Source organism: Parasteatoda tepidariorum, chromosome 1, assembly GCF_982258835.1.
Source record: "Parasteatoda tepidariorum strain Cologne lab strain chromosome 1, Ptep-v5.0, whole genome shotgun sequence".
Lineage (NCBI taxonomy): Eukaryota > Metazoa > Arthropoda > Arachnida > Araneae > Theridiidae > Parasteatoda > Parasteatoda tepidariorum.
Window position 1 is genome coordinate 46,085,360 of NC_141755.1, and position 22,612 is coordinate 46,107,971.

Here is a 22,612-nt window from a genome sequence, read left to right on the forward strand (position 1 = left end):
ATTATGTTTAAATATTTTTTTTTTAAATTTTTTCTCTTTACAGTAGTTTTTTATGATTAATTCCAATCATTAATAGTCATGAGAAGTTAAAAAGCTTTACAAATAATTTAAAAAAATATATAAAATAATTTCCTATTCAAATAATTCGAAAAGTTAATTTAAATGACTTTTTACCTTTTTAAGGATAATGTTAGAAATACTTTTCATGCTCATTGTTTTGGAAGAGAATCTTTTTTCTACTTTTTCTGAAGTGAATTGTTTTGATAAAGTAAATTCCCTAAATGTCTAAAAAAGAGAAATTTTTTTTAAATATTTCTGTTGTGGAATCTATTCACGAAACTCCAAGACTTTTTTGTATTCTAAGGCTTACTGTTTTTTCCCATTCATATTTATTTGGAATGATTACGAACCTATATTTTTTTTTTCTTCTTTACTAAAAAGAAAAGTGATGGCGCATTGCCATTTTGTTTGTTCTAGAAAAGCTATTTTTCTCATTTTCAGACTTCCTACATGAAAAGATAAATGACATTTGTTGATAACTTTTTAAGTCCTTTTATTCTCTTTCTTTGAGTATTTCCATATTTTCAACCTTAAGAAATAATTTGAAAAAATACATATATCTTTTTTTCCTTATATAAAACTATTAAATTAACACCAGGTTCCGGTTTTGCTCTTACGTAGTGCTGAAGTTGAACTCAAGAGAATGAATCCTGTAGAGTAGTTCATTCACTTCTTTGTACACCATCGCAATACTAATTTTGGGTGGCGCAGTTTTGTCCCAAACCATTTAACCCCTTTGGTCCCATTTAATTCAATTCCCATTTCAGTATTTATAATGCCACTTTTACAACTCAGCTCATATTAGAAGTAAATCCATTTCTTAAAGGACATAACCTCATTTTCTGTAACTTTTTTTGATTTTTTTTAATCAGATTTGTTGAACGACATCCACCATTTAAAAATTTTTCGTTTCTCACTGGGGTATTTTTAATCCTTATTTTGTAGTGTATTTAAAAATTTTTATGTGATTTTTTTACAGTTTTGGATGCAATACCCGCATTTGATCTTAAATTAAATATAGTTACAGGCATATTTTCTTAGAACTATTCCTTAAAATTATATTTTATCACACGTAATGATTTAGTACTGTTCATGTACCGTGTAACTCTCCGTTTCACAACGCCCATCACATTTCCTCTTAATTTTATTAACCTAAGCAAATTATGCAGATTTCACACTTTTACGACGCTCCTATGAGTAAGATTTGAAGTATCTGCGCATGCTCACATTTATTTTAGAGGCTATGTATCCTTACGTCATGTTGACGTAATTGACGCTAAAAAGACAAAGCTACAAGCATGCTATTTATAGTTGTTAAATGTTGTTTTCTGCTTAAGTCTCCCTTCGAAGTTAAACCATAGAAATGGAATGCGACTTTGAAGAAATGTATTGATGATATTTAGAAGTGAATCGTGTGTTAGTACAAATCCATTGTAAATGATTGTTTTGACTTTTTGGTCTAAGTTAAAACGATATTCCACTACGTTAGGGTTTTTAACTTACAGATTTTTGCGAAATCTCTCTTTTTTTTTTAGTTAAGTAAGTCTGATATTCTTTTCACGGGGGCATGCGAATTTAGCCAGAATGGACGCATGCGCACTAAGAGTGCGCATGCGCAATATCTCAAAATCTTACGTTCGGGAGCGTACGGGAACGTAAATTTGCGAAATCTTCCTATTAATGTAAGCATAAGCACTTAAACGTGCATGTTTGCAAATTTCTGAGTAGAAATTCTTTCCTTGCGTGGTTTGAGAAAAGCTGAAACATTAGACAAAAATTGAAAGTCTAAGAAATTGAATGAAAAGCACAGAGCACAGAACTGAAACGAAATATAAAAAGGGATTATAATCTAATGCTAGAGTATTTAAAAAAGAGTCGCGGTTTTCATTCAATCGCAGTAAATTGGTAACATTTTCCTTTAAATGGTTTTTGCGCGACGTTACAGTAAAAAGCTTGACTACTAGTTATATTGATGAGTTCGTCGCTTTCTTTTATTATTTTTAATTGAAATTATAAAGTTATTTCTGTCATTTAGTCAATTTTGTCATTTCAGTTCGATTAGAAGCTTAATTGTTGATTCTTTAAGAATGTTGAGTGTATAAAGACAGAAGTACATTTTGCAAAAAAAATTACGATTCATTTCAAATATTTTTACTATTTACCATTTTTCTAGTTTTTTTTTAAAACTTACTTCCATGTTGATTAAAATAAATATTTATTTCTCTGATGCGCATCATTATCTCTTTAAACAAATCGAAGAATAACGGATAAGCGTTGTTGAATATTTTTTCACCGTTTATAGTAGAATTTATCATATAACAGAATGAAATATGCACAGGTGCAAGTGAACAAAATAAAACAGAAACACTCTTTAGGAATAATAAAACTAAATTCTAAAATAAAAGATTTGATATTGATTAGAAAAATTTATGTTTCTACACAAATGCACATTATTAAAAATATCAAATCAACATAAATTTACGTAATCCTATCTTTATAAACTTTTATTTAAATTAAGAAAAAAAAGCTTATCTATCGAACACAAAAGAATCACAAAAGAAGTAAACAGAATATAAAAAATTTATATAATTTAGTTTTTAGTCAGATAGGAATTTTTGTAATTTTAATTACATATGGATGAATTATTTGAGAGGAAATTCAACTCTGATTGTCTGCTAATAAAAATAAAAAACTGTTTGAAAGCGGTCAACAAAAACATGAAATGTTTTTCCCTTTCAGAAAAAAAAAATGTTTATATTTCCGATTTCTTGTGTCAGTTGAAAACAAAACAAAGCGTAAGAAAAAGATGTGGCAAATTAATTTCATTAATCTTTTTTTGATGATAACATTTGTTTATGAAAAATTAATTAGATTGTTAGAAACAAAACTTTTTCTGACTCGTGCACCAGCTTACACCACAAGAGTAAGAATCCTGTATTTCTTCGTGAGATTAACGGCTATGGTGAGATTCAAGTATTTGCAGTTTTAATTAATTCATGATTACTGAGGAGAAATACACTTGAGATGTTATATTTTCAATATCAGGAAATTGTAGACAAGACGTTTTATCTATGCGCTGGGCAAACATAAATCTTATAGCATTGTTAAGACTCTCATAAGTAATATTCTACCGCTATAAAACAGCTAGCATTAATATTGTTTATTTTGTTTAAAAAGAAGAAATGAAACAAATACAGATTAAAATAGTAATACTTGTACAGAAATTAATCACAAAGTGCAAAATACTAATTTACTGTTACGAAAATAAATTAAAAGTAAAAATTAAAGGAATAAGCAAGTTGACTCACTTATTGCAATGTGTAAGTTCCGGACTTTATTGAAGTAGCCTTTTTTCATTTATTTACCATCTTTTATTAGTCCAGTCCACATTTCCTATTTTTTCCAAAAGGTTTATATTTGAAAACTAGAAAAATTTCCTCATAGATTAATACTTCACTCATTACTAATTTATTATTTTTTTGAGCAAATTTAAACTCCTTTTTTTCTTCCCAAAACATCTCGTATACATAATATTTTCTTACGCATTGCGCGCAATAGAGCAGTATATACATGAAAGAGTTTGAGATCTTGAGATTAATTAGCTTAGAATTTAATAAAAATAAAATAATTATCTTAGTAGAAAACTTATAACTAACGCAGCTACCATGGAATTAAAATTACTGTAACTATGACCTATACCTCACTATTACAATTACGCATAGAGGATGAAAGAAAAATGATTTTTATTATTATTTTTCAGTATTGGCGAGGTGATATAGTATTTGAGTGATTGTGTGAATATTTTTGAATTACTTTTTATCGATTTAAAATTTTATTGTAAGCTATTTTTTTTAACCAATTTCAGTTTTAGCATTTTTTAGATACTTAAATCACTTTGCTACGTACTTTTTATTTTTATTTGTTGTTCTAAAGAATGTAATTGTAGTTCCAATAAGATATCACCTCATTCATCTATTGTGCAGCTTTTAGTCTATTAGAATAATTTTAAGAAGTGAATATCGACTATTGTTTAATAAAAGTTTTTCTTGCATTCAGGTATATTCAACACGAATTATTTTTCCTTTTAAAAAGTCTCTATATACAGCCATCAAAATTTTATTCGGGGAAAGCTTTAGAAAAATGGTGTAAACAATATGTCACAGCTTTGTTAACGCCTAAAAGTTAGATTTGCACTTGAATAGTTAACCATGGATATAGGAGAATGTTGCCATAGTCACGTACTAGTAGAATGTGGCATTTTAGTGTCACAGTAAGTTTTTATACTAGATGCAACAAGCAATAGTCAATACAGCAATCATCTTTGAGCTTGCCATTTCTATTCTCTATTTTTAAACTGATTTAAATATTTACATAGTTATTTATTTCGAAACAAACTTTACATTTTTTATTAGTTTGTTTTTTAAATTTTTTGTGCCTATTTTATTTATTTTTACTTTTAAATATATTTTCTTTCATAGAGCTTGATGGTGCATCCAGTAAAATAGGTGTCCCTAAGCCTATGCCATCATGCCGACGTGTGCTTGAATCAGTGCGAAACTTTGATAAGCGTTTGAAATAACAATCTTATACCATAGAGGGGAAAAATTCGTGAATTTAAAATAAATTTTAAAGAAGTCCAATTGAAGTTTTATAAATTGTGTGTCAGACTGAAAAGTACATTCAACCCTCATTATAAAAAAAAGACTTAAAAAATATTTATTAAAAATAAGAGTTAAAAAGAAAAAAAATATTATTCTTTAAAAACGACTGCTCCACAAATATACTTGCAAAGGTGCTTTTTAAAATTGTATCAATATCAACAAGGCAAAAATTTATTAATATAATTGTGTGAAGGTAACACAAGTAAATAAATTAATAAAATGAAAATAGAAGACGGAATTTTTTCAAATTGATAATAAAATATAACAAATTGATTGGAGATAAAAAAAAGAAAGATACTTCCATTATTTTATTTTTACTTTGGTCATATTGTTACAATTTCAGAGAGCACCTTTGCGGATTACTGTGAGAGCTTAAAAAAGAAGCTAAATCTTTTCATAATTAATTCGATTTTCATTGATTTTTTGAAAAACTTGATAATTTTTATAAATTAATATTTCTTTATTTTTTTTTTTAAATTCTTACTTTTGATTATTTTTTTGATGTCTTCCCTTATTTTCTGTGTATTATTAAGCGTTATAAAGAGTACTGTTTAAAAACGTATCCAAACTTTGAATTATGGTAAAAATGTTCCTCGTTCAGATGGAATGTTAATAAAACTTTCATCAAAAAGCTTATTTATATTTTAGTTTTCATATTAGATTTCAAGACTTAGATTTTCAGAATGAGAAATACAGTTTCTATGGATAATTGAAAATGTGAATAGGATTTTTTGTATCTCCCTATTTTAAAATACGTGACTGATGTATGTAAATTCTTTTGTTTCGTAGATATTTTCGCTTGTATTAAGCTTCTGGGTGCTTATGCCTTTAATCAGCTACATTTTGTATTTTTTCACCTGCAAGTTTTACGACTGGGCTCATTTAGCTCTTCACCTGTATACAAGGAAAGATCAGTTATTGCCTGTCTTAAGACGGTAAGAGATACATTTTTCTAAAGTTCCTTAAAAGCAAGCATTAAGTAAGTAATCCACAATTTAATTCATATTATTACTGTATTTATTTACCAATGGTTTTTAAACGCTTCTCTGCTACTAGTTGTAAACTACTTTTTACTATTTGATCTTACAAAAGTAATATAAAAAATTAACCACTGCTTCATTAAATAGACAAATCAAAATCATCAATAGAATGTGGATTGATTGCTGATGCTGGAAGTTGTTAGATTTTAACTATTTCGGTGCAGCTTGCATTTAATTGAATTTTTTTAATTCGATTTTGTTCTCGTTTTCAAAAAAAATCGAAACATTTATCTAATTCGTGCCTTTTTTTTTACTATATGATCGTCTGGTTTACTATATGATCGTCATGTCCTGCTTGAACCTTGTGCCATTTTAGCTCATATTCAATTCAATTCACTCTTCCGGGGGTTTACGTTTTTAAGTTTAACACTAGAAATCATTAGTGTTTAACCGGAGTGCTCTAATGATCTTTCTTAATTTTCTTTTCCTCTCACTTTTCACTTGCTTACCTCTTTCTCTCTACCACGTGGTTGCCAAAATTAGTGGATTAAGTGATTTTAAGTGATCAAAGATTAGCTGATGAGGGTTTTTCGCCTGTGTTAGTCTTAGATGGGTTCCTCGGTGTTACCACTTGGAAGGGAAGAGACCGCTGTTTGTCGCGTGGATACATCCGTGTCCCTGTCCTCCACCTAACACCCTATAAACGCGATTCAACTTCATCAAGCTTGTTGTGTTTGTACGAAGCTTGGCCCTCTCGCACTCGCCCTTTTAATGTTTGCATGAAATTACTCACTCCTTTAATACTTACAATTCACCAACACAATCAATTGATCACTTACTTATTTCACCCTGGACTGTTTCACCATGCAATTTTCCTTCATCGTTTGATCCACATAGCAAATCTCATGTAGAACATACCATATTTCAGCAACTTTACGATGCTCATTGTCTCCAATATTGTCAATATGTTCCGATCTTTACAAATGGCTCAACATCTCCAGGCTATGATGTAGGCTGTGGTATCATTACTGTTAATGTCACACAAAACTATAAAAAACATCTGTTCCCAGCTGAAGCCGTTGCAATTCTATTCGCATTATGACTTATTTCAGCTGGTTTGATCCGAGAATACTGCATCTATGCAGACAGTATGAGCTCTTTAGCTCAACTGGAGCATTTCCATATTTTGCCTTTATTGGAGCATTTCAGTAACTGGAGCATTTTATGATTTATACTGCATATATTATTTAATTTTCATAAGAATGAGTTCGATATTTCGTTTTGTTGGATTCCAAGTCATTTTGGAATTCCGGGCAATGATTTGGCAGATGCAGTCGCTAGATCTTCCAATACCCTCTTAGCTCTTTATTGAAACAGCAGTAGGATCTTCAACACAACAATAAATTGCACGCCGATATAACTTTGGAACAATGCCTGTGTTTCGTTTCTGCAGTTAAGACGTCAAATTCACTCGCCTCAGAATCGGTCACACAAATGCATTTTTATCTGATGTTCAGAGAGCCTCTACCTTAATGCAGTACATGTAATGTTTTACTCACGTTTCATCAGATTTTAATAATTTGTACTTGTTTTAACCGGTATCTTTTTACTTTGGTGGTAGCTTTGTTTTATGCGTACAAGATTAGTTATCCCATCAGATTTGTTAGTTCAAAGCCCATCATCCCAACATCTCTGCATTTTTACATGTTATTGGTATTTTATACTGTATATAACTGTTTTTGGATAATTTATTCACTTTGTATTTTATTACCTACGTACCATCTTCCCCAACTTTGCTCAATTTTAACGTTTTTACTTTTATCTGAGTTTATGAACTTTGAAAGCATTAGTGTGTTTTGTACCGTTTTATCAATATAATATATTTTAATAAGATTAATTGGCACTATATGTATTATTTTTTTCATCTGTTTTAGGAACCGTTTGTTTGTCACAGCATTTTTTGGACTTTGTGCCATTAAGCCCTACATTTATTTAAATTCAATACTACAACAATTATTTACTTACAACTATGTGTCACCTACAATTATTCAACTACGTCTACTAATATAAATATATATAGTTAGATAAATATTTCACTTTACCCTTTCATAAATTTCAAGTATTTTTTTAAGATATATCTGAATGTTTTAAACATTGTGTAATTGCCAAAAAAGGGACCTTCATCCAGATCACGAAATTTCTCTTGATAATTTTCGTATTCTAGATGTTACAGCAATAAATTTGCTCAGGTTGATTCTAGATTTTAAGTTAAATTTCTTGCCTCATATTAAATATTTAATACAAACCTGCAGTCATAAATTAAATTTACTTAAGGTTCTGCATAACCTGGGTTGTCACAGTTTATTTTAAAACATATTCCAGTGAATGGTGTGTCTATATACTTTGTATCAGAACTCATCACTTAAAACGCTCCCGAAATAAATTCGCATTGCGTTATCATTCTCATATCAAAAGCCACCATTATACTTCAAGATTTTACTGATTAGAAATTATTTATTCTTGAAATTATTCAGTATATTATTTCTTTAAAATTTAAATGTTTTATCATCATCTAAACCACTTTCATTACTCTATTGCATATCATCGATACTTTTGGAAGCCAGAGAAAGGGTGCAATCCTTCTTGCAATTTATGAAATAACTGCTCGATATATTTTGCTCCAAAAACTACTATTTTGCAATTTGGTTTTTTAGAAATTATTATTCCAGTAATATTTTTTTGTTTTACATTTTTTAACGAGGAGATCAACTCATTTGTTTTTCATAAAGCTTTTTGCATTTTTGAATATTCCAAAATGATTGCTTAAAACTTTTAAAAGCAGGATAAATTAATTCTTGCAAATAAAATTAAAATAAAATTCAATACTATAATTTTTTCCAAAAACAATCCTAAAATTTATTTGCAATATAATCATGGGGCATCGAGTCTCCGGGTACAAAAATACATTGATCATTATTTCAAAGAGACAAGATTTAAGAAAGCTAATTTGTCAAATAATCCTTACTTTTTATAGTTCTTTAATTCTATAGACTTTTAATGTTTAAGGGATTTACGAGAACATATTTAACTCTAGAAAAGTTGCCATTTTTATCTTCAGTCTCTTGAGACAATAAAAAAATGAAGTTATTTCCTCATTAAAAATATATTAACTGCTACATTAAATCCTAGAACAACAATTAATCTCGTACGTCCATCGGCGCTGGTTTTGACATATTTCAAGGTGTAGGGAATTTTCTTCTAAAACAGAGTATAAAAGAAAAACAAAGGTATTAAAAAACGGAGAAAAAAAACTTTAACCATATTTTTATGGTCGCTGGGGTGCATGCATTTATTCGCAGACAATATTAAAAGAAAATACTTTTAAGTGACATTGTATGGATTGTGGAGAATGATTTATTTTAACGTCATCATAAATCACATGTGCCTGATATGAATAATTTTTATAAGTAATTAAAAAAAAACTGATAATGTTTATGAGAAATAACAAACTTTATGTTTCAAAAAAGTAATACAAATCTGCTAACAATATTTTTTAACTATAAAATTATTGTTTGTACAAAAGTTTTATAAAGTTTTATAAAAGTTCGTACATTATATTGAGATATTGTTAATTATCTTACAGAAACATGGTGTTTTTCAAAAATATAATGCAGACTTTTTAGCTGACCAAATGCTACTTTCTCGCAACAAATCAGTAGCTGACGAAATGTTTAAAAATTGTATTTAAAAATACAAAAGAATCTTATTCGGATAACTTGAAGATTAAAATGCTTATTTAACAAAGATGTACAATAAAAAGATTTATAATAATATAATACAACAACGTATGTAAAACGAAGGTATACAAATGCTTATTAAGTATCAAAAGATCTGTCAATTAACTAAAAGAATCTTTTGTAAAGAAAATAGTTTCATATAAACGGCCAAAATATAAATATAGAGGTAGAATTTTCAAGTTTACGGCCAGGTTTATTAAGAAACAGCTTACAATATAATTTTATGCTAAATATTGTATGCTGTAATTGCGTATACTTTGCAAATAAATATAAAGCATTGATATTTAATGGTAATAGAGACCATGAATCCAAATTCATGAACAAGTAGGTGCATCGTTCTACACGAGTTTAGTACAGATCTTTGGCTATGGATACTGATACGTAGCTGTATCAACTATATGTACATGGCTGTAATAACATAGCTGTGATTACTGATCATTGGCCATGTATATGTACAGCTTTATCCAATACGACTACATCGTAGTCATTTTTAATGAACTCAATTATTAAATATGATAATACCTAGACCGTTTCCGATATTAGGGAAATTATTATATCAATAAAAAGGTTAATATCCATATTCTTCTTCTGTTGCACAGTTTTGCTATTTTAACACTTTCCAATATCTTTCCCATATCTCCTGAAAAAATAAAAAATAGAAAAATCACTTGCATCCCACTATTTGTTTCCCTTTTCACACTTCCACATCTTTCATCGTTGAAAGCTCAATCATTTCGCTCTCAATAAATTTCACGCATCAGAAAATCATTTTATTGAAAAGATAAGGAATGATTCGAATTTATTTTTAACATTTCCCACCTCTCATGAAAATATGAGCAGCCAGTTTGAAAGCGAAAATAAAAAGACAGAATTCACAAATACCAAATGTTTGTGACCTGTAACGATTTAAATCATGTCATTTTCGTGGCAACTGTTGACAATCCTTTTTTTGGATATTAGTTCATTAAAATCTTCACTCAATTGTAAACTGATTTGGGGTGCTATGTTTCAAATCTTAATAAAGAATGAAAGAATTCTAACTGTTTTAATAAAATAAATAACAAAATAAGATTTTTCATTGATTAAACAACCTATTTTAGATTTCATAAAGTAAAAAAAAAAAAAAATGAAATCTATTGCGCCTTTTGATTTCTGAGATCATCTTTATAGCATTCCACTTTCTAAACTAAAAAATTTTCTCTTGAGTTATTACTACAATTAGAAAAATGTTTTTAATTACTAATTCGATTACTGGGGAATTCGATACTTTTTCTCTTTATTAATTATCTTTAGAATGGAAAACATTTTTCATTCAATTAGATAGAATGGATCTAATTGTTCATTCATTCTTTAAAATTATATGCTAAATAGTGCTAAATTATTTTACATTATTGTGAATAAAATTACATTCTAAATAATGCTAAAATACTTTTAAATTATTGTGAAAAAATTATATTTTGAACATCAAATTTGTTTTTAGATTTATTTCCAGATAGCGAGCACTGTTGTACTTGCGGCTTCTTTTGATTTACCTAATATGGTTGACCAGTTAATTATTATTCATTACGAAGAAGAAATGTTTTAATGCTCGAATGTTAGTTTTTTAGAGTTTAAAAGAAGACACGCATAAAGTTTATAAAAAATATATTTTCTTCTTTTTAATTAAAACCATGTTTTTGAACTTTTTCTTTGTTTGTCAAGGTTTTAAAACTCAACTTTTTTTTAATGGTGATATGCAGAGTTTGATATAAAAGGGATGGTTATACAAGCTTGCCGTAAGCTAACATAGTTAAATTTAACATTGTTTCAAGTTAAATTTAACTTGTTCCAATGTTAAATTTAACTATAGTTGATTAAAACTTTCTTATAGTTTTTTGACGAAGACTGCTGCTTACAATGCTATCTGGGTTTATGATTTAACTACAATAATTTTCAAAATTATAAAATCTTGATAAATAAAACTTTCTCCGAGAAATTAATATTGTATTGTAATCATGGTGATAATACAAAGTTTACTTTTTTTGGATTTAAGCATTAAAAAAAAGAATATATGTTGGTTGACATATAAGATAAAAGGAATAATTTTAATATAAATTTAATAATTACATAGAAATTCAATATTTCAAAAATAATTTATTTAAATACTATTTTTTATCAAATAAATAGAATTAAAATAATTTGTAGTTACATTTATTTATCAAAAAAAATTTACTTACTCTTTCAAAATTTGATTAAAAAATTAAGTACAACAAATGTAATTAAATTCCATGCGTAATCTTTGAGTAAATTTGTGTGTTAAAATTAATAACTGAATATATTTACACAGAAATCTTTTTTGTTATCTGTCTCGATTGTTTTACCATGTGGAAATTCAATTCGGGGAAATCTATGGCAACAAAAATTTATAATTAACCAACAACCTCCCCCAATTTTCAATTAATATTTTTCAATAAATTTTAACAATAGCTCTAAAAATAATCGTACCAAAATTTTGTATTCACAATTCAACCTTTTTTAATTTCAAACTTTTAATTATCTGGTGCACATACCCAAAATAGAAGTAAATTTCATAAGGAAAGTGACAAATTTAATATAATTATACAACATACTTATTTTGTCCAAGAGTTACCCACTAAGCCTTGAAAGAATCGTGATAAGCAAGTTATCACCAATTCTTATCATTGGGGCCAACATTTTATAAACAAGCCGTGGTCAGGGGATAGAGCAATCGCCTTCTAAAGAGGTAAGTTGGGTTCTTATCCCAGCAATGGCTGGTCGAGATCTGAATCCCGAAACCGGCTCGCACCGACCACAATGCTAACGTAAAATATAATTATTGGTAGACGGATCATGGGTGAGAGTCCCCTTACGGTCCGGCTAACCATGGGAGGTTTTCTCTGTTTTCCTCTCCATATAGAGCAAATGCGGGTTAGTTCCATCGAAATTCCTCCACGAAGGCAAATTTCTCCCAGTACTTGATCCAGGAGTTCTCTTATCTTCCATTCAAAATTACAAGGAAATTATTGCGAAATTATAACCCACCTAACAAATTAAAATTATCTCATGAGTAGAAAATAAATGAAATAATTAAATACTAATGTGGTTTAAAAATATAAATATAATTAATTTAAAACTTATTTTACCTTTAATGTATATATTTGTATAAAATGTAATGGTTTAAAGGCTTTTTCTTATTGGTGTTAAATTTAACCAACTAAATCTTTCATCACATGGTTTGGATAAGTATACTGCCTCTTTTTTTCGGGAAGATCCAACCATTTAAATTTTTGCGAGTTCAGCCAATCTGACAAAAGGATGAGATGTGACGTTTATTTTCCCTTCTCTCTGTTTGGGCTCAACACCACAAACATATCATTTTTTTAATGCATATCTTATGTTTAAAATCAGGATTTTCCAGCACAAAATTGCTGAAATATGGCACTGTTTTCCTCCTTTTGGTGATAACAGCCTCTTATCCAGAAAAAAAATGCCCCTAAATAAGCTGAAACCCTAAACTTCAGAAAGCCAATCCCTGTCTTATTTTTTTTTAAACAAAGTAAACAATACTTAATTTCTTCAACTTCTTTCACTTATCTTTAACTTCAGATTGAACTTTTTCTCATAATGTTTTTCACGCATTTTTAAAACTTTTGAAGCGTTTGTAAAAACTTACCATTTTGATTGAAAAATTTATTTGAGCTGCGTTATAATAAAGAAGAATATTTCTTTCCCTTTAAATATATCCCCTGATAAACTTCTCTCAAAGTATTATTACCTATCATGACAAAATATTAAATTTGAAGTACTGGGGAAATTAAGAGCTTTTCTTTAATGTTTTGCTAGTTTTGGGGTGACTATCAGAAAATATCCTTAATTCTCGAGAAAACCTCTCGAGAATTAAATTTGTGAATAAAAATGTTTCTTATGATATTTAAAACTGGGCTTCATTGGAATTCGCAATTTATCCAACAGCGTATGATTTCTTATTCGTAAGAAAATCTGATGCTAAAATTAGTAAACGGATAGTTAAAAACTCACTGTTTTACCTTTCCAATTTAATTTTTTAGGAACAGAAATTCCTCTCAGAGATTTTATATATAATTTTACAAATATTGTTTTTACTGTATTGTTTTTACAAATATTGTTTTACTGGTAGTAAATTAAATTTTACTACCAGTTTTCATTTTCAATTTTGGCAGGACGCTGGTCAGATTATCATCAGAGCAAAGGCAGTCACAAATGGAGTAGATGGTTTAGTTATGTCTGGATATGGTCGTAGTTGACATAATTGACCAAGTGGTAGTCTGTGAATAATTCATGACTAATTAAGAGACATAAAATCTCAATTTTTAAAAGAGAATGAAAATAACTTTTATTATATTTTAATAGGTAAACCATTTCTAACTATAAACATAAATTATGCGTGTTTCAAAACCATACTGGCAATCTTTCGATAGGTACTTATTAAATTGTAATAAGCAACACCATTTTAGTAATATTTCGAAGACAGCTCATTTAAATTGCTCGTAAGGTCTTTAAGAAGACGCTAGGTTACTGGGTAGTTGTTGAAATACAAATCTAAAACCCTTTATTCGCTTAACTGAGAGGGTTCAAATAATTCTATAATATGTAGAGATTTATTTAAATAATTCTAATCCTAGATGGCACTATTTGATGCCCTCATTCTTTCATTCTGAGCAGAAGGAAGTGGAACATCGTTATTTAGAAGCACTTACCGCATTCAGAATGGTAGCAATCCCTATTCAGGGACACAAAAGGCATCCAATGTAAATCTTGCCAATGAAGAAAGGAAATAGCATAATAAGGTCCGTAACTTCCATTAGTTACCTGAATGATGTGCCATTCCAAACAATTTCAATGGAACGAAGAGGGATGCTGAATGACTCAGTCAATGCCAGCTGCATAGAATAGAATTCCCCATTAAAATTTGAGGAATCTGTTGGTCTTTTGAGTAACAAAAGCGAATCCGTGCATTTGAGAAGAAGGACCCCACAAGAAACAGCATTAAAGGAGGCATTATAGATAGAGATCTACTTCACAACCATTAAAACCATTAGAGACGGTCTCTTGGATGGAAAAGAATTTCCTTTTCATGAAACGTGATCTCATACATTTAATGGATTTCTTGTTAACATTAAATATTGTCAAGACTAAATTCATTTATTTGAGGTATACAAGCAAACGCACCTAAATAAATATGTAAGCATTGTTGCAGAAATTGTGTAGTAATTTTTAAAACATATGTATTAATCTCATGCGTAAAAATTATGGCATACGCAGGGATATTTGATTTTTTTTTAAAGATTTTACACATCAATACAACATAACTCCAACATTGAATGTTTTTCTGAAATAATTCTTCCAGTGATAGTGGACTAAGCAGAAATTTTTTAAAAAAATAGAAATCTTCTAAAATTTTGATCAGAACTAATGGCTGTTGGGCTCTGACCTTTCATATATCTGCATCATATAGACATAGTGGTGGACAAAATTCCATTAATGGATCACATTTGATTGCTATAAGAAATACATTTTCTGAAACCAGGGAAATTGCGTAATAGCTGGATGATATGCTATAAAATAATAATAAATAAATGCATCTAACTTGTATAAAAGGCTAAGCTTATATGTGGTAATAAAACTGAAAAAAATTCTTTTCCTACGATGGCAATGAAAAACGGGGTAAATATTAATTTTTTCCCCTTTTCTTAAAGTAAAGTAGAGAAAAAAGTTACAAAGTATGGAAAGAAAACCTTTAATATGCTATTCAAGTTTAAAATTAACAAATTTCCAATTAGAGAAGCTTATTCAGCGACCCTATATAAAACACGGGGACAAAAATTTGATAAAATTTATTTATTCAACTAGATAATTCTTATCCGGTTTAAGTTACAATGTAATTCTTTTTAGTAGTTCGTTATCGATTTTTTTTTACTGTTACGTCACCAAACTTTCATATCAACAATTAATTGGTAATGAAATTGCATAAATTTTATTCTTCTAGAGCTGAATAACGTTTTTCTTTGGTTTATTTTATAGTCAAGGTTTAGTTTTCGACCCCTTAGGATTCAGGTGTATTTTAGCTGTCATGAATTACCTCGAGCAACAGCAAAGGATGCTAAATACTGTTATTATTTATTTTAATGAGATCAGTTTCTAAATGCGTTTTATAAATAATGAAGTAACGCAAAACCATCAGGAAGAATAACAAATAACGAATAAAAAATGAAATCGCTTAAACTTAATTGTGTCAGTACATTTCGATAGTTTTGTGCATGATTTCGAAGTGTTGATCTTTACCAATTTATTGATTATTTAGTTTTTTTAACCCCTACGAAGAAGGAGTATTCAGCTAGTAACAATGATTATATAATGAAAAATTTGCATAAACAAAAAATAATATTTATTTTCAGCTAGTCTTTTCTCAGAGAAAAAAATCTCATAAACAGGGCAGTGTGTCTGAAACACAAAGTATTGCGAACCAGGAACAACTAAATTATGTGTGGAAGCTATTTAAGGGCTATTTTTTATTATATAGTCAATGGCTAAATTACTCGACGCGCTGTAGTTTTTTTTAATAATTACATGCTTTGTACGAGTCTATATATAATACTTTTATATTTAAACATACATGTAATGGGTTTTTATTCAGGAGAATTTTTATATACTTATAATTTATTACATACTCATTACTTTTCATATACTTATGATTTATTCTTAACGTATTGCATTACAATGTTAACTAATTGATACAAGAACGTAAACAAGTGCAAACCGGTTTCAGTAGCGTTCTCGCGTGCGTCAGATGCGGACGTGTTTCTGTGGCTTTATGCGATGTGTTTATTTGTTTCGCAGTTTTATGCAACGCAGTTATTTGTTTATTTTGTGAGCAGTGTTTGAATAATTAATTGGAAACTTCTCCTAATACGTAAAAAAGTTGATTTTTCGCAATGTAAGAAAGCTCTAATTAAAGGCCCTCGTGGATGATAAAATATTTTCAAACCCCAAAATATCACGAAGATTGAAGGTTTCTGAAACTAGCGTACGATGCATAAAGGAAAAAATTGAGTCAGGGGATGAATCGAAACGAGACCCAAAACGAAAGAAGGGCAATTCCACGGAAGTGTCAACTTTTAAGTGAATTTTTTTTTTTATGAATTGCATATTTTAATTTTAAAAATATATTCAAAAATAGCCAAAGTCTACATATTGCCGTTTCATTTTTGATAATTTTAAATGTTTTGAATCTGGCAGCATTCTAAAGTAATCACATGGCTGACAAGTGAATTGTTCACATTTGTGCTCAAATTGTTTTCTTGAAAGATACTTTTAAAATAAAAGAAATGTATCTTCCTTTTGCAATATTTTGATAAAAATATACATATAGAACACAATTTAAACATTTTAAGTTTAATATATAAAATAAAAGTAACTTCTTTTACGTCATTCCGTCACATGTCTTAATAATGCATAAATTTCCCGAGAACGAAGATAAGATGTGACATTGGCAAGTTAGATATAAAACCTCTTCAGAGACAACCTAATTTTCAAAATGTTGAAATTTTTACTAATTCTTACATACATATTAATCCTGTTTATCTGTTACATTCTGTTTATCATTTACATATTAATAAAACATTTTTTAAATGAAGGCTTTCTTCTAGTAAACTTTTTGTCATTCCGTCACGGTCATTCCGTCACAGCAAATAGATGTTAATAACTGCTAGCCAACCTGAGGTTAATTTTCCAAATTCACATTTTACATTGCTTACACATTATGCTAAAAGTATAAAATAGTTCAGAAAAATAATAGCTGCAAAATTCGCAGAAACTACCGGTTCTAAGCGGCATGCCAAAAGCTTGGTTGCCAAAATGTCATTCCGTCACGCAAATAAAAAGTTCGTAAATTTAAAAGTAAAAAAGATAGAAAATCCTGCTTTTTTAGTTTATGAAGCGCATTACGCCAATAATAATGATATGCATGAGAAAATTTTTTTTTAATTTGAAATTAGATACATAGAAACTTCAATTAATTGTTATTTTGCAAGTCAAAATGTCATTCCGTCACATATGGAATTGCCCAGAAAAGATGCGGCGGAATCTTACAGTGCGCCTAATAATTTAATAATTTGGCAAGGGATTGTAGAAGCGCCAAAAATAATAAATAAATAAAAAATTGAAGTTATTTAAAAATTTTAAACCGTATATATCTTTCAGTTTTGTGCACAATTTTGTGGAATTGGTTAATGCCGATTTGTTGATGACTCGCTTACTAAAAACGAGTATTCAGCTAATAATGTATTTACAAGTTAAAAGTGTTCATAATAAAGGTTGATTGTAGCAGTTAATTTAGCATTTAATATTGAAAAGCGGACAGAGAAAATAGGGAAATATTAGGGGGTTAAGGCCCGTACTCTTGCACATTCACCAAACTCTTCGCAATAATTGTTATTTCTTGGCATAGAACAAGTATCTTAGCATAAAACAATTTTCTACAAAAGTTAAAATTACTCACTTAAAACACATGTTTAACCAAATTAAGTGAAAGCAGTTAATAAATGGTTAATAAAACAGTTTGATTACCATCCTATTTATGACTATTTGACTGCTTCATTTGAATATGGTAGAACAAATACTAAATAAATTGTTATTTAACCATTTTTCTCGAAACATTTCTAACATTGCAGACAATTATCCTTCCTTTATAAAGAAACAGAAATGATGAATTTTCATTTCAAAATAAATTAAAATAACGAGAATTCCTGTGCAATTAAAAGATATAATTTTGGATGAAAAAACATTAAGGCGTTATGCTATTTAATAAAAGCCTAAAAGTAAAAGCATGTTTTCTTAATGCATTTAACGTAATGTATTTATATAAAGTATAGCAAAAATTGAATAATAAGGCATAAAATAGTAATTTGATTGTACTTTTAATGTCCAATTTAACGAGACAAAATAATCTGGTATTTATTGGAGCTTTTTTTTCACGTTAAACTTCTTCACTCTTCTCCAGTAATTACTTTCTGTCAGTATTAATTTGCCTTTTGTTCCAATCTAAAGCACTTTACCTTCAAATCGCAGAAGAAATCAACTATTTCTTCCGGATATCTATCTTTAGCAAATGAAATAACAGTCGGGTTTTGTGAAATTGAATATATTGTTGTTATATTGTTGAATATGGATCTCATAACTTGTTGAACATTTATTTCTGTTTCCTCGTTCATTATTAAAATTAGTGTTTTTTTTGTTGCATTTTCGTATTTATTCCAGTTGAAGCATCTTTCTTTCCCCTTTTCAATTCTAACAAATAATACCTACTGAATTTTATTTCTTGATCGTTAAAACACAAATTTTTTAACTCGTCTCGTATATCCACTCTAATAACACGCAGAACTTATTCTTGATTCTGTCCTGCTGTAGATGAAAGTAAATATCTTTTTGTTGCTTTGTATGTCTAATAATATTTTTTGCGAGAAAAGTTTAACCTTTTGATACTATTAGTATAATATTTGTTCATTACATTTTTCAGATGATTACATGCATTAGTAAGAGCTTGCACGTTTGAAATTTACTTAACAGAAGTTTATATCCTTTACCACTGTTCATAAACGTTGTGCAATCCAAAAAATGTTTATACAACGTTTTTAGATTCTCATGGTAAGGCGTGACAAATATTTCATTCCTAGGCGAAGAGACACGAGAGAAACTACTGACATCAAAGACAGTGACAAGTGTACTTAAAAAAACGAAGCAAAGAGATTTAAATACTAGCAGAAGTTCATTTATTGGCACCTCACAAAAAATATTGCGGGAAAAAAAATATCCTTACTTCATTAAATGCCTCTGAACTAGACTTCAAAGCGTAACCAAAATTACACTATTGAACGAGCAAATAATAAGCGATAATTTTTATTGCTTTTTGCTTTATTGTTCATTTTTACAGTACTTAATATAAATATATTACTAAGAAAACCGTGTTTTTCCGTTTTTTGTGCCATAAACTAACTGCGTATTTTTCTTTCATAATTACAAGTTATAATTTCTCACCGAATTCTTAAAACATCTCTTAATTATAGTTTATTTTGTTGGGGAAGATCCATTATTACTGTCTCAAAAAGGGGAAAGGATGTAATTTCTAACAAAGTACGCAAGTTTCAGTAATTTTTTTTTCCGAAAAAGAAACAAGAACCCATTGATTTTCCTTTACATGCGCTATTCGATAGATATTTTACGCGACGATGCTGCTGAGGACTAAATAAAAAATCTGCATTTTTTGAAATTTTGGATTTCGCATTTATTTTTCTCCGGATACCCCCGTCGGGTGCGGGACGGGGTTAAGCTTTGATTTCACATTTATTTGGATTTCACATTAACTATAGCTGTATCTACTAGAATCGTTAATAACAAAGGAAAGTGTTGGGCCCCAGAGATTTTTCCTGATAGTAAACTTTAAAATTCAGTAAAGAAAAATATTGGAGTGCTGTTGTTTTACGAAGATTTTCAGGGCAGAAAAATGACAAAAATTGACATTTATGACCAAAATCGAACTTAATTTTCGTAATTTTTTTACATCGGAGAAAAAAGTTAAGTGCTCAAACATCCCCTTATTCATTTTTCAAAGTCTTCTTTAACAAGAAAGAAATTGAGCAATTAAAAAAAAGTACAACAATCAAGATTTCAGATTTTTGGCAGGTTTTTAATATAAAAGATCTTAAAAATGATAAAAACTGTATCTTAAATGTGAAGTATGTTATCAATTTTAATTCCTTAATTTAATACCTTAATTTAATTTTTTAATAAAATATTAACGTTTATTTGTATAAAAACAGTAAATTCTTTCTTTAAAATAATTATTCTCAAGACATACCACTATTGTTTTTTATCAATCAATGACATAACAAAAAAGAAGTTTTTTTCCACTTAATATTTAACAAAAGAATGTGATTGATCGATAGGTTCCTTACGTATAATTAATTAAATACTTGTACCCTTAATTAAATCTTTAACCAGAATTTGACTAGTGTCTTCTTTCCTGGATTTTTTGTTTAATGAAGCAGATACAAAAGAGTGAAGAATTTTAAAACTTTGCTTTCGTGAATTAATAATTAACTAATATAACAGTGAAGAACATGTTGATAAAGATTTCGAACTATTGTTTTGCTTGGTATTTTTTTCTGTACGATTTGCATAGCTATTGCTGATGAAAACATTTTAAAGTAATTTAGTGTTTTAATTTTTTTCTTGAAAGTAAAATGTTCGGAAATATTGGAGTTGATAACAAACTTATTTTGTTGAAAACTCAATTATCAAATTAAAGTAATTAAAAATTTCAGCTAATTAAATATTTTTTTATTTATTTTTACAATATCTACAATATTTTTTAAATAATTATATTAACGTTCTTTCATGCTGTTTTCGCTTCGTTTCATATTTTTTTTATTGTGTGTGCTTATCACAGTATAATCAATGAATATAGGTTGGTACTTTATTTACGTCCTACTAGAGCTGCACAATGGGCTATTTGCGATGGTCTGGGAAACATCCCTGAGGATGATCTGAATACATGCCATCGCAATTTTGATCCTCTGCAGCGAGGATGGCTCCCCTGCCTTGGTAGTCCGACGACCTGCGAGTGAAGTCGAGCAATTTACGGAAGAGCGGCTTAACGAGGATCGATACCGCACACCCAAGATCCCTACGCAGGCTGACCAAAGTGGTCGCCCATCCGGTTACTGACCGCAGCCAGTGATGCTTGACTTCGGTGATCTGCTGGGAACCGTGTCTTAACGATCAGTCCACTGCGGGACCAAAGACTTATGAAAGAAGATTAAATGGCATACAAAATCCTATTTTTTTCCTGAATCCTCCTCTCATGGCCACTTGCATTATGGATGTGTGTTTCTTTTAATGTTTTAAAAGAATATTATAGTGACCAAAAGTAAATTAATGGGTTCTTTTTGCTCACAACCGAAATGCTTGTCAGGTACCATAGATTCGCCATCTTTGAGTTTACGAATGTAGTGGAAAATTAATTAAAATAATTTTGTCTTGAAATTTTGATAGAATAGAAATCTGTTGTCTCTGAGACACGGTGAAATATGTCAACGTCTCCAGAACTGTATCCTTATAATAATTATTGTTTCTCTTATAGTGTTTCGTATGGCATGAGTGCAGCTCCCTCACAATCTCGAGGCTGCGGTTCTGATCTCAGTGCAAGCGAGCCTAGCACTGAGAATGTTCAGCGAGTCCATTGAAGCTTATTTAATAGTGATGCATGGTGAGCGGAGTTTTAACCTTTGAAGAAAAATTTTCTTATTCACTGTGTTAGTTTTCTGTCCAATAAATACATAATAACACAATCTTTTCATTTGAAGTCAATTATGGTATTTTTGAGTGAATTCTAAAACTCAAAGCTAATGTTTAATCGTAGATATCTTTAAAAATGAATTCAAAACAAATGCTTGAGCAGATTTTTTCCTTGAAATGAAATTTTCTAAATTATAAAAACAATCCTTTTTTTCTGATTGTTGCAACGCTTTGAGTGATAATAAATGCTTGTCACTATCGTCTTGCTTAGAAAAATTCTATAACATTCATATCAAACATTTAGTGATTATGATGTGAACATACTTTCGTAATAAATTCATTGAAATTCAGGAATGGCAGGGTGCGTAGCGTTTGTAAAAAGTACTTAAAGGTGCTTTTTGGGGGATTTCGTTTTTAAATGCTTTTAAATGTGCTTTTTTCAGCTGGCGTTTTTAAAAATTGCTTTTTTTCCGAATAATTTTTTTTCCCTTCAGTGATATTTGGTGGATCCCATGCATTTCACGAAAAATGGGGAACTTGCTACGTAATCATTCACGCGGACTTCATGTCGTACCCACGTTATGACTTGCGCATGCGCGCACAATTAACCGAAATCCGAGTGCTCCAATTCAGAGAGAGAATATCAGATCCTTACAAAAAAATTTTCTTTTTAATTTATTTTAATTTTGTTCGAATTTTGTTCAGGGTCAAGTTGAATTCACTCGGTGATGTGGGAAAGTACTGATTGTTTTGATTTACGCCCGTTTCCTTTTTTTTTAACGCT

The 22,612-nt window shown here is 29.3% G+C and overlaps 1 protein-coding gene across 1 annotated transcript; it reads left to right on the forward strand.

The window, feature by feature from the left end:
- The first annotated feature begins 2,722 nt into the window (after positions 1-2,722).
- On the forward strand, positions 2,723-22,188 carry LOC139425506 (uncharacterized). The gene is made up of 3 exons (XM_087165443.1): positions 2,723-3,022; positions 5,511-5,656; positions 21,674-22,188. Exons 1-3 carry the CDS (start codon positions 2,783-2,785, stop codon positions 21,774-21,776), a joined length of 489 nt encoding a protein of 162 aa, XP_087021569.1. The 5' UTR covers positions 2,723-2,782; the 3' UTR covers positions 21,777-22,188.
- The last annotated feature ends 424 nt before the right edge of the window (positions 22,189-22,612 follow it).

Bases quoted from the DNA above. Each gene is read 5' to 3' on its own strand.
- LOC139425506 (XM_087165443.1), top strand. From the start codon at position 2,783: ATGTTTTTCCCTTTCAGAAAAAAAAAATGTTTATATTTCCGATTTCTT. The intron at 3,023-5,510 runs GTGAGATTCAAG...TTTGTTTCGTAG, and splicing joins TCGTGAGATTAACGGCTATG to ATATTTTCGCTTGTATTAAG. The intron at 5,657-21,673 runs GTAAGAGATACA...TTTCTCTTATAG, and splicing joins TTATTGCCTGTCTTAAGACG to TGTTTCGTATGGCATGAGTG.